General features: G+C 42.3%; 1 protein-coding gene across 2 annotated transcripts; it reads right to left on the bottom strand.

Annotated features, from left to right (window-relative positions):
- Positions 1–6,935: 6,935 nt before the first annotated feature.
- LOC135547253 (interleukin-10 receptor subunit beta-like) lies at positions 6,936–16,638 on the bottom strand. 2 transcript variants are annotated; one of them, XM_064976053.1, is made up of 7 exons: positions 16,431–16,638; positions 15,686–15,809; positions 10,187–10,356; positions 9,779–9,933; positions 8,786–8,933; positions 8,466–8,611; positions 6,936–8,326 (listed from the first exon to the last, which is right to left on the bottom strand). In XM_064976053.1, the coding sequence occupies exons 1-7, from the start codon at positions 16,492–16,494 to the stop codon at positions 8,228–8,230; spliced, it is 906 nt and encodes a 301-aa protein (XP_064832125.1). In that variant the 5' UTR covers positions 16,495–16,638; the 3' UTR covers positions 6,936–8,227. The 2 variants fall into 2 exon arrangements, with proteins under 2 accessions (XP_064832125.1, XP_064832126.1); XM_064976054.1 differs by having other exon boundaries at positions 8,242–8,329.
- Positions 16,639–16,741: the final 103 nt, after the last annotated feature.

The raw sequence follows: 16,741 nt of genomic DNA, 5'->3' as shown, positions 1-16,741 counted from the left end.
TATAACTATTTGTTCAGCACTTTTGAAATGTACAGCGACAGAATTCAGAACATGGGCCGTTCTTACAGTATCCTCCTGTACACCAAGTCAGAACCATAGGATAAATAAAGGGGGCATAAGCAGACAATGAAACCTCTTACAATATTCAATGATGACATTTCTCTAAAACAGGCTATAGGCTACATGTGCACCACCAACAGCTAACAGCTTACTACACAACATACACTTTATTACTTTCTTAGCTACAGTATACATTATCGCTGGCATTTTACAGAATTTATGCAGCAGCATACAAGACATTGTATTGTACCTTGTTGTGCTGCGCTCAAATGAACAGGAAGATGGTGCGGCGGTCCTTCGTGGGCAAACTTTGTCATCATATTTTGTCATCAAAGTCTGGCATTCTCTGGATTTATGATGCTGGATGGATGGAGCTCTAGAAAGAGGCCCGAGTTCCCGACTTGGAATTCTGAGTCGGATGACCGTTCGGAGCTCGTTTTTTCCTGAGTTCCCAGTTGCCTTCTTCAAAGGGGGTGACACTCTAGACCCAAACTGTTACAGACCTATATCCATCCTGCCCTGCCTATCTAAAGTCTTCGAAAGACAAGTTAATAAACAGATCACTGACCATTTCGAATACCACCGTACCTTCTCCGCTGTGCAATCCAGTTTCCGAGCCGGTCACTGGTGCACCGCCGTTTCGATCAAGGTCCTTAACGATATCATAACCGCCATTGATAAAAGACAGTACTGTGCAGCCGTCTTCATCGACCTGGCCAAGGCTTTCGACTCTGTCAATCGCCGTATTTTTATCGGCAGACTCAACAGCCTTGTTTTCTCTAATGACTGCCTCAGCTGTTTCACAAACTACTTTGCAGACAGAGTTCAGTGTGTCAAATCGGAGGGCATGTTGTCCGGACCTCTGGCAGTCTCTATGGGGGTACCACAGGGTTCAATTCTCGGGCCGACTCTTTTCTCTGTATATATCAATGATGTCGCTCTTACTGCGGGCGATTTCCTGATCCACCTCTATGCAGACGACACCATTCTGTATACTTCTGGCCCTTCCTTGGACACTGTGCTAACTTTTTAATTTTTATTTCACCTTTATTTAACCAGGTAGGCTGGTTGAGAACAAGTTCTCATTTGCAACTGTGACCTGGCCAATATAGAGCATAGCAGTGTAAACAGACAACACAGAGTTACACATGGAGTAAACAATTAACAAGTCAATAACACAGTAGAAAAAAAGGGAGTCTATATACATTGTGTGCAAAAGGCATGAGGAGGTAGGCGAATAATTACAGTTTTGCAGATTAACACTGGAGTGATAAATGATCAGATGTTCATGTACAGGTAGAGATATTGGTGTGCAAAAGAGCAGAAAAGTAAATAAATAAAAACAGTATGGGGATGAGGTAGGTAAAAATGGGTGGGCTATTTACCGATAGACTATGTACAGCTGCAGCGACCGGTTAGCTGCTCAGATAGCAGATGTTTGAAGTTGGTGAGGGAGATAAGTCTCCAACTTCAGCGATTTTTGCAATTCGTTCCAGTCACAGGCAGCAGAGAACTGGAACGAAAGGCGGCCAAATGAGGTGTTGTCTTTAGGGATGATCAGTGAGATACACTTGTTGGAGCGCGTGCTACGGGTGGGTGTTGCCATCGTGACCAGTGAACCACCGTCCGTGGCCTCCAACTGCTCTTAAACGCTAGTAAAACCAAATGCATGCTTTTCAACCATTCCCTGCCCGCACCTGCTCACCCGACTAGCATCACCACCCTGGACGATTCTGACCTAGAATATGCGGACAACTATAAATACCTAGGTGTCTGGCTCGACTGTAACCTCTCCTTCTTGACTCATATTCAACATCTCCAATCCAAAATCAAATCTAGAATCGGCTTTATATTTTGCAGCAAAGCCTCCTTCACTCACACCGCCAAACTTACCCTAGTAAAACTGACTATCCTACCGATCCTCGACTTCGGCGATGTCATCTACAAAATAGCTTCCAATACTCTACTCAGCAAACTGGATGCAGTCTATCCCAGTGCCACCCGTTTTGCTACCAAATCACCTTATACCACCCACCACTGCAACCTGTATGCTCTAGTCGGCTGGCCCTCGCTACATATTCATTGCCAGACCCACTGGCTCCAGATCATCTATAAGTCTATGCTAGGTAAAGCTCTGCCTTATCTCAGTTCACTGGTCACGATAACAACACCCACCCGTAGCACACGTTCCAGCAGGAATATCTCACTGATCATCCCCAAAGCCAACACCTCATTTGGCCTCCTTTCCTTCCAGTTCTCTGCTGCCAGTGACTGGAAAGAATTGCAAAAATCACCGAAGCTGGAGACTTTTATTTCCCTCACCAACTTTAAATATCAGCTATCTGAGCAGCTAACCGATCGCTGCAGCTGCTCATTTATTACTCCAGTGTTAATCTGCTAAATTGTCATTCTTCACTACTATGGCCTATTTATTGCCTACCTTCTCATACCTTTTGCACACACTGAATATTGACTTTCTTTTTTTCTACTGTGTCATTGACTTGTTTATTGTGTTATTGGCTTGTTTATTGTTTAGTCCATGTGTAACTCTGTGTTGTTGTCTGTGTCACACTGCTTTGCTTTATCTTGGCCAGGTCGCAGTTGTAAATGAGAACTTGTTCTCAACTAGCCTACCTGGTTAAATAAAGGTGAAGTAAAAATAAAAATAAATCTAGTGCGATGGCAGAAATCTGTGAGTTGAGGAGACGGTAGTAGGGAGTGATCATTACCCCATAGTATGCACAGTAAGCCGGAGGGAAGAGGTGTCAGGGGATGGAGTAGGAAGGTGGGTGTTTGGAAGGGCAAAGTGGGATCAGTTTCAAGAGTTGAGTGAGCAGCAGGTGATGGCTCGGGTAGATATGAGAGGGGATGTGGATAGTACCAATAACTGGGTGAGAACAGCTTTAGCAGGGGAAGCTACTGAGGCTATACCTAAGAGTTCAGGGAGAAGGAGGAGGAAAGCAGTCCCATGGTGGATGGAGGAGTGTGGGGCAATGGTGAGGAGTAGTAACAGGGCATTTAGAGTAATGAAAAGGAAACACAACTTCCAACATCTGATTCAGTATAAGCAGGCCCAGACCCTGGTGAGAACTATCCGTCAGGCAAAGAGGTCATCTTGGGGTCAGTTTGTTATATCTGGAGTACTTCTCCTGTCCAATTCGGTGTCCTGTGTGAATCTAAGTGTGCGTTCTCTAATTCTCTCCTTCTCTCTCTCGGAGGACCTGAGCCCTAGGACCATGCCCCAGGACTACCTGACATGATGACTCCTTGCTGTCCCCAGTCCACCTGGCCGTGCTGCTGCTCCAGTTTCAACTGAACCGCGGCCCTAGGACCATGCCCCAGGACTACTTGACATGATGACTCCTTGCTGTCCCCAGTCCACCTGGCCGTGCTGCTGCTCCAGTTTCAACTGTTCTGCCTTATTATTATTCGACCATGCTGGTCATTTATGAACATTTGAACATCTTGGCCATGTTCTGTTATAATCTCTACCCGGCACAGCCAGAAGAGGACTGGCCACCCCACATAGCCTGGTTCCTCTCTAGGTTTCTTCCTAGGTTTTGGCTTTTCTAGGGAGTTTTTCCTAGCCACCGTGCTTCTACACCTGCATTGCTTGCTGTTTGGGGTTTTAGGCTGGGTTTCTGTACAGCACTTTGAGATATCAGCTGATGTACGAAGGGCTATATAAATAAATTTGATTTGATTTGATTTGGTGTCGGTTCTGTGACACCATTGGAAGTGTGACACCTGTGGGAGTAGTGTGGGGGATGATTAAGAGGATGAGTGGGGTCAGAAGGGAGTGGGATTATCCAGTGTTGACAAGTGGGAAGGATGTGGCAGTAACAGATGAGAAGGCAGAGATGCATAGCTCTGCACATTTGTCAGAGGAGGGGCAGAAGGGGAGAGAGGAGGACCCTGGAGTTCTGGATAGGAGGGTGGATGTAAATGATGCGTTGAATGCACCTTTTACCATGGCAAAAATAAAAAGGGCAATAGGTAAGCCTGGGCTAACTTCACCTGGGAAAGATGAGGTGTGCTATGTTATGTTGGCCCATCTTAGTGATGAGGCACTGGATAAGGTATTGGTGTTGTACAACAGAGTGTGGGAGGAGGGGAAACTACTCGGCGGCTGGAAGGATGCTGTAGTGGTACCAATCCGGAAGCCAGGAAAGGACCCAACGAGGCCAACAAGCTATCGGCCAATAGCTTTAATATCAACAGTATGTAAGATTAAGGAAGGTATGATTACGGAGAGGCTAATTTACTTCCTGGAGAGCAGGGGGCTAGTAGGGGGCCAGTTCAGAGTTGGTTCAGGAAGGGAAGGGGAACTATGGACCCAGTGCTCTGCTTAGAAACAGTGGTCAGGAAGGCTAAGGTGAACGGTTGTAGCCATCTTTTTTGATGTGGAGAAGGCATATGATATGATGGAGGAGTTAATCAAGCTTGATATTATGGAGGTAGAAGGAAGAACGTACAACTGGATAAAGGATTTCTTGTTTGGAAGGTCTATCCAAGTGAGGGTGGGCAGCTACCTGGTGGATAACGGTATACCGCAGGGGAGCGTGATTCGTCCTCGGTTGTTCTTAATCATGATCAATGATGTTGACTCTCAGGTATGGATGGAATATTGGGAGGTCATTATTTTCAGATGATGGGGCCTTATGGAAGAGGGGAAGAAATGTGCCATACATAGTCAGGAAGGTACAGGAAGCAATTGAAGGGGTAGAACGGTGGGCATTAATGTGGGGATTCAGGTTCTCTGTGGAGAACTCAGACAGTGTTCTTTACCAGGAGGAAGGTGGGAGATGAGGTACGCTTGAGGTTAGATGGGAGAAACTTAGAGGGTGGGGTGTTCAGGTTCCTTGGGGTATACTTTGACACTAGGCTGACCTGGGCAGAAGACATTGACAGGTGGGAAAGTGTAAGAAGGTGCTAAATTGATTGATTGATTAAATGTAATATTTTAACACAATAAAGCTTATTTTCATTGTGGTCCTTTCGGAGGCATTCATTGTCTTATATACAGTGCCTTGTGAAAGTATTCGGCCCCCTTGAACTTTGCGACCTTTTGACACATTTCAGGCTTCAAACATAAAGATATAAAACTGTATTTTTTTGTGAAGAATCAACAACAAGTGGGACACAATCATGAAGTGGAACAACATTTATTGGATATTTCAAACTTTTTTAACAAATCAAAAACTGAAAAATTGGGCGTGCAAAATTATTCAGCCCCTTTACTTTCATTGTAGCAAACTCTCTCCAGAAGTTCAGTGAGGATCTCTGAATGATCCAATGTTGACCTAAATGACTAATGATGATAAATACAATCCACCTGTGTGTAATCAAGTCTCCGTATAAATGCACCTGCACTGTGATAGTCTCAGAGGTCCGTTAAAAGCGCAGAGAGCATCATGAAGAACAAGGAACACACCAGGCAGGTCTGAGATACTGTTGTGAAGAAGTTTAAAGCCGGATTTGGATACAAAAAGATTTCCCAAGCTTTAAACATCCCAAGGAGCACTGTGCAAGCGATAATATTGAAATGGAAGGAGTATCAGACCACTGCAAATCTACCAAGACCTGGCCGTCCCTCTAAACTTTCAGCTCATACAAGGAGAAGACTGATCAGAGATGCAGCCAAGAGACCCATGATCACTCTGGATGAACTGCAGAGATCTACAGCTGAGGTGGGAGACTCTGTCCATAGGACAACAATCAGTCGTATATTGCACAAATCTGGCCTTTATGGAAGTGGCAAGAAGAAAGCCATTTCTTAAAGATATCCATAAAAAGTGTTGTTTAAAGTCACCTGGGAGACACACCAAACATGTGGAATAAGGTGCTCTGGTCAGATGAAACCAGAATTGAACTTTTTGGCAACAATGCAAAACGTTATGTTTGGCGTAAAAGCAACACAGCTCATCACCTGAACACACCATCCCCACTGTCAAACATGGTGGTGGCAGCATCATGGTTTGGGCCTGCTTTTCTTCAGCAGGGACAGGGAAGATGGTTAAAATTGATGGGAAGATGGATGGAGCCAAATACAGGACCATTCTGGAAGAAAACATGATGGAGTCTGCAAAAGACCTGAGACTGGGACGGAGATTTGTCTTCCAACAAGACAATGATCCAAAACATAATGGCCAAGTCAAAGTCCAGACTTGAATCCAATCGAGAATCTGTGGAAAGAACTGAAAACTGCTGTTCACAAATGCTCTCCATCCAACCTCACTGAGCTCGAGCTGTTTTGCAAGGAGGAATGGGAAAAGATTTCAGTCTCTCGATGTGCAAAACTGATAGAGACATACCCCAAGCGACTTACAGCTGTAATCGCAGCAAAAGGTGGCGCTACAAATTATTAACTTAAGGGGGCTGAATAATTTTGCACGCCCAATTTTTCAGTTTTTGATTTGTTAAAAAGTTTGAAATATCCAATAAATGTCGTTCCACTTCATGATTGTGTCCCACTTGTTGTTGATTCTTCACAAATACAGTTTTATATCTTTATGTTTGAAGCCTGAAATGTGGCAAAAGGTCGCAAAGTTCAAGGGGGCCAAATACTTTCGCAAGGCACTGTATGTCTGTAATAATTTCCCCTTTTGTGGTGAAAAACTCAATCTGATTGGCTGGACTTGGCTCCCCAGTGGGTGGGCCTATGCCCCACCCATGGCTGTGCCCCTGCCCAGTCATGTGAAATCCATAGATTAGGGGTAATGAATTTATTTAAATTGACTGCCTTCCATATATGAACTGTGACTCAGTAAAATCTTTAAATTGTTGCATGTTGTGTTTATATTTGTATTCAGTATATTTCAACTTTAAGTAAACATGCATTGATAATAACCAATGATAGGTGACAACACCAAACATTTATGAGCATTTAAAAATATATATTTATTCCCTTGGCAAGTCATTTTTAACTGTTGGGCACATTTTTTACTTGTTTGTGTGTGGTCTCCCACAATATCAAATGGTAAAAAGTCTATAAAACATGACTTCAAATGTCAAACGACATCTTCCAAGTGCTAATAAAGTACCTTCAACTGTTAAAGGGCTAATGCAGTCAAAAACGTGAGTTACCTGTGTTTTAAATTTCCACACTATGAGCTTGGAATAATACTGTGAAATTATGATAATGTCTTTTAAGTATAAGAGCTGTTTGAAAAGACCGTCTGAAATTTCAGCCTTTTTATGTAGGATGGAGTTTTGGCCTTCCATGGTAACATCACCATGTGGTAAATTAGTTAATAGACCAATAAGAAAGAGTTCCAAACCTCTCTGCCAAAAACAGTTCATTTTCTGTTTTTGCCTAAAGCACTCCCAGACCGTCCAAGCAAATGTCTTGATTAAGAAGTTGCTCTTTGATAAAAAGCTATTTGTTTCCTTTTAACTATTTTAATTGAAGTACCTTACTCTGATTGTTTTCATTGTTACTCATAAATGATTTGATATTTAGATAAAAATGGCTGCATTGGTCCTTTAATATCCTTCACAAACACAGAGTCACACAGAGACATATAGGAACAAACACAGAGTGCATCAAGGCATAAACACAGACCATGTAATACTCCCTTCCTGGTGTTGTGCCATTTAGACTGTGTTGTAAGTCTCTCTGATGACAGTGGTTGAGCCATTCCGTTGCCATGGACCCCAAAAAATGCCAGTGTAGGCTTACCATGCATGGCCATAATGAATGATAGGCAATATTGATCATTATCATACACATAAAGGTCACATAAATAAACACATCACCGTAAGTAGCTCTCTTAGCATTTCATCAACATTAATAAAAATCACTAAATCCCAGATGTCAGAATATTATTTCTCAATAAGATACACATCCTCTTTTCTGCCATCTATTTCAGTCATTTTTCTCTTATCTTACTTCACATCGGACTACTCACTTCCTATTTTTGACCCATATCTTCCCCACCCACTTCGGGCGTGTTCGACATTGCAGCCGACTTTAAAGGCGAGTCGAGAATGGCTGATCAACAAATCACCTTGCAACGTAAATAACTTTTCAATATTATTTGTAGATCTGTCAGTCAGTCTCAATTCACAGTTTTGATACTTTCGAACACAGCCAGACGGTCTGTGTGTTTTCTCCCAGTCTGTGTGTATTACATTCTTCCGACCAGCGGATAGAGCTCTCCTTTGTCTATGCCCCACCTGGCATGACGCGGAGCTCATGGTACACCTCCTCAGGCTGGGGGCTGCTCTGTATGGCCAGGATGGAGGAGCATGGGGGATCCAACAGCTACTGCATAGAATAGAATACCACTTAATTGTGTTACAGAGAACAACATTATTTTGACCCATCACCCTCCACTGCTACACAAAAAGAAACACAGTCTATTATTCATTAAAACACAATGATCATGAGTCATACTACTGACCTCTGTGAAATGTTCAGGCAGCTTGGCCTTGGGTCTGAGGAAGCAGACCACCCTGTAGCAGTACCAGAAGGCCAGGGCCAGCAGGGCCACTGCCAAAGCCATCACCACAAACGTCCCCAGGGCTACCAACCAAGGCCTGTCATTGCCTGAGGAGTGGTTGGGGTTGGAAAAAGGACACCAGGAAGGAAGAATTTAGTTGAGCAGAGGGGACTTGGAGAAGCACTGAAGGCAGCAATCTAATCAAATCCTCATAATTTGTGTTTAACCGATGAAAGGGAGGAAGAGAGAGGCAGAAAGAGAGCGAGAGACATGGGGCTCACCCTTAGCGGTGCTCTCACATGTAACATTGCTGGGCTGGCTGTGTTTGGAGAACCTCTGGGTGTACACCCAGACCTGAACACAGTACCTGGTCCATGGCTCCAGCGCCAAGACCACTTTACGCAGTGGGGTCTCATTCATACTTGTGGCCTGGGAGGGGGTGATAGAGAAGTAATGAGGATCGACAGCGCCATCAGATTATCCCACCCACAGTCATAACAGTTACCATTGGCAGATGGATAAGTAGTTTTTGTGCTCTGACCCTAAACCCAGAAGGTTCCCTCTAAAAGCAACAAAGTGAAACTTTTTTTGGGGGGGGGGTGGGTGCTCTAAGTAATGCTAATTTCACCATTCTTTTATTTGTTTAAAATGCAATCTGTACTGCCACAGTGGTAAATATTAAAATAAAAGTTTATTCCAAATTAAACGAACAACCCCACCTGTGTCAAGGCAAAAAACCAAAAAAAACACCCATGTGTCTGCACTTGTCATCCTGGGACAGTCAGCAAGACGCATCAATTAATTCAGGCTACAAGAGTGTCGACCCAATGATAATCGCCGATTGTCATTAAACTGTTAGAGGAGTTTTGTAAAAGATGTATCTTTCCATTCATCAAATGGCGTAAGCGCACAGTGCACTGTTCGGGTGCTGGAACTATTTTGGAGTGGACGAGCATGCACAAGTAGTCTACTCTTTTTTTTGACAATAAGATGAAAACATCATGACTGGTTGTGTTCATGCCCAATTAAAAAGGTAATAAAACAATTTTGAACGTTAAATGACACGTCTTTACGATTAGATCCATAAACATGTCATGGTATAATTCGCAATCTGCTTAAACCTGTACCTCATACTCCTTATTGGCTCCCGTTACTATGAAGTACTGCTTGTTAACCCACCAGATGTGAAAGATCCGGCGACAGTCTGTTTCCCCTTTGTTTTAACTTGATCAGATCCCTTGATGAAAAAATGTAAAGCAAAATGGTCACCATACCTTCTCCTCCTGTCCCTCTTTCCAGTAGGTGATCTTAAAGTTTGCGTGGTTGTATACGTCTTTGAACTCAGAGATCCTGAGCACTGGGTCGTTGATGCTCACTTCAATGACAGCACCACTGGAGACGAGCGTCACACCGGGAGGGCCTAGCGTGGCTGTAGAGAGACATTTGAAAGGAAGTGACCTAGAGGAAGTGAACACCTCTCAGATGAGGAGGGTTAAAGAAATCACACTTGCTAGCTGATAACCATAGACTAGTCTATTAAAGAGGCAATTCTGTCAGGCTCCAGGCTTTATTCACAGTGACACACTGTGTTTTACCCAACGTCTGGTTGAACAGTGCATGTTAATACACTTTCATACCCTGAAGATCTGTCAAAGCTGTTACGGAGATGGGTATAAACTCACTGTGTTCATCCATGACAAACCACTCAGTCTTCATCCAGCGAGATGTGTCCCCCTCTCGTTCTGCCCTCACTTGGAAAATGTACACTCCAAATTTGTTTAGATGACTGGTGAAGTCACAGCTTTGGGCTGTTGTGTTCCAACATACAACCTCATTGCTGCTGACCAAGCCCCTGTATCAAAACATGGCATAATAGTTATTGCAGTAGAATATTATTACCAGCACGGTCGGATGCTCATTAGGCAGGATTAGGTGGCGGCAGATTGACGAGGGCGGCATTTTCGGAGCTAAACTGACCAAGACGCACCAACAACAACACATAGAACCTCACAAAATTCTGCCCAAAAACAATGATCATTTCTCTCAACCAGTGGCATATGGGCTTTTTAGATGAACGCTGATGCCACCCTGTGATAATCAGGGCCCACTTTATCAAAGGCAGGGGAGCAAATTATTTTGCTTGTCCATTCCCTGCGTGCCTCTCCAGTGTGTTGTTGGACAAATAAAGGCAACAGCCTGTTTTACAAATGGTGGGCCCACCACATGGATGGATATTCATAAAATTCCATTGCCCGACACCCCAGTAAGCACGGGCAGACGTCTTTTTTTGGTCCTGTCCGGATGTCTTTTTTTGGTGTTTTACAAACGGAAGGCTTATCACCTAATTGGCCATTCATAAAATTATATTTCAGGCAACAGGCTACACCTCAGTCAGCACAGACCGATGCAGATGCCTTTTGGACATCTATTTTTGGTGATGTCCAGATCGGCCTTGAGTTCCACAGACATTGGTTTTAGGTTTGGTCCAAATCTGAACCAATCATAGAAGTCTATGTTTGGTTCAGATTTTGTCCGGTCTGGCCCAGCCTTGATTTGGCCCAAACATAGACGTCTATAAATGACGTCTTTTCAACGTTCATACAATATCCAATAAATACAGTAGCTAACATCCAATTTGGGCGAAACTTCCTTTCAAACAATGAGTAAGACATGAGGAATACAAAGAAATGGTCAACAGCCACCGACGGACCCTCAACCAAACCCAGCACAACAAAAAGTACACAGGTGCTCTGAGTATTGTTTCTTCATCCAATGCAATGTTTTCTGAGTGAATTTATTATTATTAAATGTTTTTCTTTCAGAGAAATGTCCTATCCTACATCCTGATATTACCAGGTTCTGATCACTAGATGTTGCTGTTCCTGCTACTAGATGATAAATAGGCAGTTTATGGAAGGTATGACAGCAACCCATGCTTTGGTTTCTTTACCTGGCTACTGCTTCAAATGCTAACATTTTAGCATTTGTGGCACAAATCCAATGCAAGTAAATGGTACCGACAGTACCTTCAGAAAGTATACCCTGGACTTATTCCATATTTTGTTGTGTTACAGTACCTAACATCTGATTTGCCAGTGTGAGTATTCAAAATGTATTACTTTTTAAAATGTTCTTTCTCTCACCCAACTACACACAATACCCGATAATGACAAAGTGAAAAGATGTATTTTTTTGTGGGCAAATTTATTGATAAGTTAAATACGGAAATATCTAATTTACATAAGTATTCACACCCCTAAGTCAATACATGTTAGGATAAACTTTGGCAGCGATTACAACACATTATTATTACTTGTTTATTCTTCAAGCTCTGTCAAGTTGGTTGTTGGTCATTGCTAGACAGCCATTTTCAAGTCTTGCCATGGACTGGACTAGGCCTCTCAGGAACATCTTGGTAAGCAAATACAGTGTATATTTGGACTTGTGTTTTAGGTTATTGTCCCGCTGAAATGTGAACTTGCCTCCCAGTGTCTGTTGGAAAGCAGACTGAACCAGGTTTTCCTCTAGGACAGCAGTCACCAACCTTTTCTGAGTCAAGATCACTTTCACAGTCAAAAAGCAAGCTGAGATCTACTGCTCAGATTATTCTTTTTACATTAACCTCACACAAACAATTTTGTAGGAATGAGGTTTGGGCAGTAGGCCTAATAGATTATCACAGGATATTGGCTATATGATTGGCCTGTCAATATTTTTAATCAGACCATGTTATATTTAAAAACTTGAGCTTTGATAACAAAATAGAGCAGTTAGTTTAGCACTTGTGAGCCACTGTGGAGCATGAATTGAAATAATTAGCTTTTTTATTTTACTGAACTGATGGTACCTGCATCTGATGTTCAACGATATCAAATCACAACGTCAGTGATCTTCAGGTCGAAAAGTCGGAGCTCTAGAAAGACCCCCGAGTTTCTGACTTTGATGACCGTTCGAAACTATTTTTCCAAACTGCCTCTCACGGTCTCTGCTCTCTCCTTCCTTTCCTCCGCTGAGACTGACCAGAGAGAGGAGACACAGTCTTCCACCTGCTCTCTCCTTCCTTTCCTCCGCTGAGACTGACCAGAGAGAGGAGACACAGTCTTCCACCTGCTCTCTCCTTCCTTTCCTCCGCTGAGACTGACCAGAGAGAGGGGACACAGTCTTCCACCTGATGACAAAACTCGAGTCGCACCGCATCTGCCTCATGCACAAATTCATGTTATTCCTATGACCAGAGAAAGTTAAATATTCCTTCATATTAAAATCGACACGATGAGCAGCTAATAATAATGATAATAAAACCCAGGGCTTTCAATACTTGGCTATTCACTTATTGCAACTGCAGCCCGAGCGGAAGAACGGAGAAGCGCGTTTTGTAATAGTGTTGAATAAAAACAGTGACAGTGCTACATATAAACTTAAACATGAACTCACTCATCAAAACAGCAGCTCTTTGCTGTATTCGTTAACAGTCCCTCTGTGGTCATGGTTATAAAAGTTATTAAATGTTAAGCAGGCGAGTAGCCTATTAAACTTGTCTGTGGCCAGGGTCATGGAAGCTCTGTAGCCACGGTAATTTGTGCTATCCGATTGGGCAGTCCAGTAGGTGCACTCTATTTAGTCACAGATATGCCGGTCCGCCGGGTGGGCAGAGTTTGTCTCATAGGAACACTTTGCTTACCCGGTGCGCAGGACTTTTGAATCAAGTGTACCTACCGGCAACAACTCAATAGTTTTAAAAAAGGAGCACAAGCCTTTATCGTTTGTTGGCTTTTCTACAGAAATATTTGGTGATCGACTAGGAATGCCTTGAAGACCGATCAGTTTATCGTGATCAACCAGTCGGCGACCACTGCTCTAGGACTTTGCCTGTGCTTATAGCTGTATCATGTTTCTTTTTATCCCCAAAATCTCACTAGTCCTTGCAAATGACAAGCATACCCATAACATGATGCAACCAACACCGTGCTTGAAATATGAAGAGTGTTACTCAGTAATGTTTTTGATTTGCCCCAAACATAACACTTTATTTATATTTTTATTTATTTAACCTTTATTTAACTAGGCAAGTCAGTTAACTTTTTTGGGATAGGGGGCAGCATTTTCACATTTGGATGAAAAGCATGCCCAGAGTAAACTGCCTCCTACTCAGTCCCAGATGCTAATATATGCATATTACTGTTAGTATTGGATAGAAAACACTCCGAAGTTTCTAAAACGGTTTGAATGATGTCTGTGAGTATAACAGAACTCATATGAGAAGGCAAAAACCTGAGAAAAAAATCCAAACCGGAAGTGGGAAATCTGAGGTTTGTAGTTTTTAAACTCAGCCCCTATTGAAGTTCCAGTGGGATATTGGTTATGTTGCACTTCCTAAGGCTTCCACTAGATGTCAACCATCTTTAGAAATTTGTTTGAGGCTTCTACTGTGAAGTAGGGCCAAATGAGAGGGGAATGAGTCAGAGGTCTGCCAGCAGCCTCGATCAAAGTCACATGTATTTACATGATAGGTAGCTCTCGTTCCATTGCTTTTCTACAGACAATGGAATTCTCCGGTTGGAACATTATTGAACATTTTATGATAAAAACATCCTAAAGATTGATTCTATACATAGTTTGATATGTTTCTACGATCAGTAATATAACTTTTTGGAATTTTAATACTTGTATGTTTGAGAAATTTGATTTTTGAGATTTCTGTTGATTTGTATTTGGTGCCCTGCAATTTCATTGGCTGTTGGCGAGGGGTTCCCAGACAGGTTAAGAACAATCAGGTTAAGAACAATGAAAGCCTGGGCCAATTGTGAGCCGTCCTATCCTATGGGACTCCCAATCACAGCCGGATGTGATACAGCCTGGATTTGAACCAGGAACTGTAGTGATATCTCTTTCACTGAGATGCAGTGCCTTAGACCTCTGCACCACTCGGGAGCCCCCGAGGACATAAAGTACATTTCTTTGCCACATTTTTAGCAGTTTTACTTTAGTGCCTTTTTGCAAACAGGATACATGTTCCGGAACATTTGTATTCTGTACAGGCTTACTTCTTTTCACTCTGTCATTTAGGTTAGTATTTTAGGGTAATTACAATATTGTTGACCCATCCTCAGCTTTCTTGGTGAAATCCCTGAGCGGTTTCACTCCTCTCCGGCAACTGAGTTAGGAAGGACGCCTTTATCTTTGTAGTGACTGGGTGTATTGATACACCATCCAAAGTGTAATGAATAACTTCACCACGATGAAAGGGATATTAAATATCTACTTTTTTTTTTAAATGTACCCATCTACCCATCCTTCTTTGTGAGGCCATGGTTAACCACCCTGGTAGACGTGGTTGAATCTGTGTTTGAACTCCACTGCTCGACTGAGGAACCTTACAGATAATTGTATGTGTGGGGTACAGAAAACACTATTATCATACCCAGAGTGAATCCATGCAACTTATTTTGTGACATGCTAAGCACATTTTTACTCCTGAACATATTTAGGCTTGGCATAACAAAAGGGTTGAATACATTTTAGCTTTTCATTTAATTTGTAAAACCTAACAACTTTAATGACAAATTTCTCTGAACAGGGGAATAAAAAAAACATCCCAAAATTCACTGGGATTGCATTGCATAGGATGAAGAAACAATACTCTGACTACTTGTCAGAGAGAACTGATACCATATACTGATTGTTGGTGTGGGGGGATCCATGGGGGCTTTTGACAATTTCTTTGGAATCCTCATTGTTAGAAAAATGGGTTCCAACTCAGGTGTTAGGTCCTATATTTATTGAATATGAATCCTATCAATTAAAATACCCAATTAGCTTAATTTCTCAGAGATTATATTATATAATCAACAAAATTATGTTTCTAATAGATTGTGGGGTCAAAATCCTCTTTCATGTGCTTTTTGATGTGGAAGTGAAATAGTTGCACTCATTTCTTAGAAATATACTGTCTGTGTGTGTGTGTCAGTGTGAGCAATACTGTATGAGAAAAGTAGGAATGTGTGTAGGTACAAAGAGCACGCCAGAGTGTGAGCATGCCTATGTATGACACATTGAGAGTCTACTGGTAAGGTCGACTTGAAGGTGTGTCAATTCTACCCTTTCCAAGCACCCACAGGAGGAAGTTCCTCATATTTCAATGTGTCACCCTCACTTTGCTCCATTGTGTTGTCTCCACTCACCTGTACTCTGCTCTGTAGGTTATGTTTTCTGTGTGGTTCTGAGGTGCATCCCACTCCAACACTAGTCCCATGTTGACAGAGTTTATCCTGATGTTACTGGGACTTGGAAGTTCGGCTAACACTGCTGTAAAGCACCGAGATATACATTTGAACATACCGACAATATACTGTACACCAGTGATAGGCCTACTAGTAAAATTTAGATGAGGAGGCACATCAACATCAGGAAGAGCAAAATTCAGTTGGTGGTACAGTAACCGAAAAAGGTTGGGATGCTCTGCTGTACATCATGCAGCAGGTGTGGGGAAATAGTATTGTTTCAGGTCTTAGACTATTTTAAGAGGTACTCGAGAAATTAAGCCTGCTTCATAGAGATAAACACTCTTGCGCAAATCTGCCATTCAGCAATGCTGCTGGATAAAACCTTTAGCCTATGTGTATATACATCATCCGTATGTAAATGTAACAGAGACCATTCCTGGACGTTACAGAGAAGGAAGTAAACTAATATTTACAGCAATGACGACGACAAAATGTAAAGTGTTTCCATTGGTTCCCACAATTGGCAATACAATAGATTAAGGAATGTATGAGAGTGTTAAATAAATGTATAATAGACGGTGAAATTATAAAGGAATATCTACAAAACGAGGTTTAAAACCTTCACCTACAAACATAGACAATCGCCTGACAGCACGTTGGTTGGCTATACCTTCTATGGTAAGACCAAGAGCAAAATACTGACCTGTAATTCCATGTAAAGTTAAACATACTTTGACAAACAAGATGGTAAAAACTGTAGATTGCATGTTATCCAAGAGATTTTCAATGTAATCCAACGACACTGAAATGTTTTGTTGGCTATATTTTTCTTGCGGCTGCTCTTGAGAGTTTGTCTAGCCAACTTTCTGAATGGTCTGAGAATTGCGAGGTAAGCGTAACTACGCTGCGCAAGAATACTGAAGCTTTACGTACGGTTCATACGAAAAACATGACACGCACTGGGCATTTCCTAGCTTCGCTATATTCAGTGTCAATAATAAAGAATCGCAATAA

This window comes from Oncorhynchus masou, chromosome 10 (genome assembly GCF_036934945.1).
Source record: "Oncorhynchus masou masou isolate Uvic2021 chromosome 10, UVic_Omas_1.1, whole genome shotgun sequence".
In the NCBI taxonomy this organism is placed as follows: Eukaryota; Metazoa; Chordata; class Actinopteri; order Salmoniformes; family Salmonidae; genus Oncorhynchus; species Oncorhynchus masou.
Note: the sequence above shows the minus strand (reverse complement) of the source record. Positions and strands in the feature narration are given on the sequence as shown.

What these genes read in the sequence shown, in the direction of transcription:
- LOC135547253 (XM_064976053.1), bottom strand. Translation starts at nt 16,494, where the DNA reads ATGCAATCTACAGTTTTTACCATCTTGTTTGTCAAAGTATGTTTAACT. An exon ending in ACCTACAGAGCAGAGTACAG is followed by an intron (nt 10,357 to 15,685) that starts GTGAGTGGAGAC and finishes GTTTTGATACAG; the next exon opens with GGGCTTGGTCAGCAGCAATG. An exon ending in GTTTGTCATGGATGAACACA is followed by an intron (nt 9,934 to 10,186) that starts GTGAGTTTATAC and finishes GTCTCTCTACAG; the next exon opens with CCACGCTAGGCCCTCCCGGT.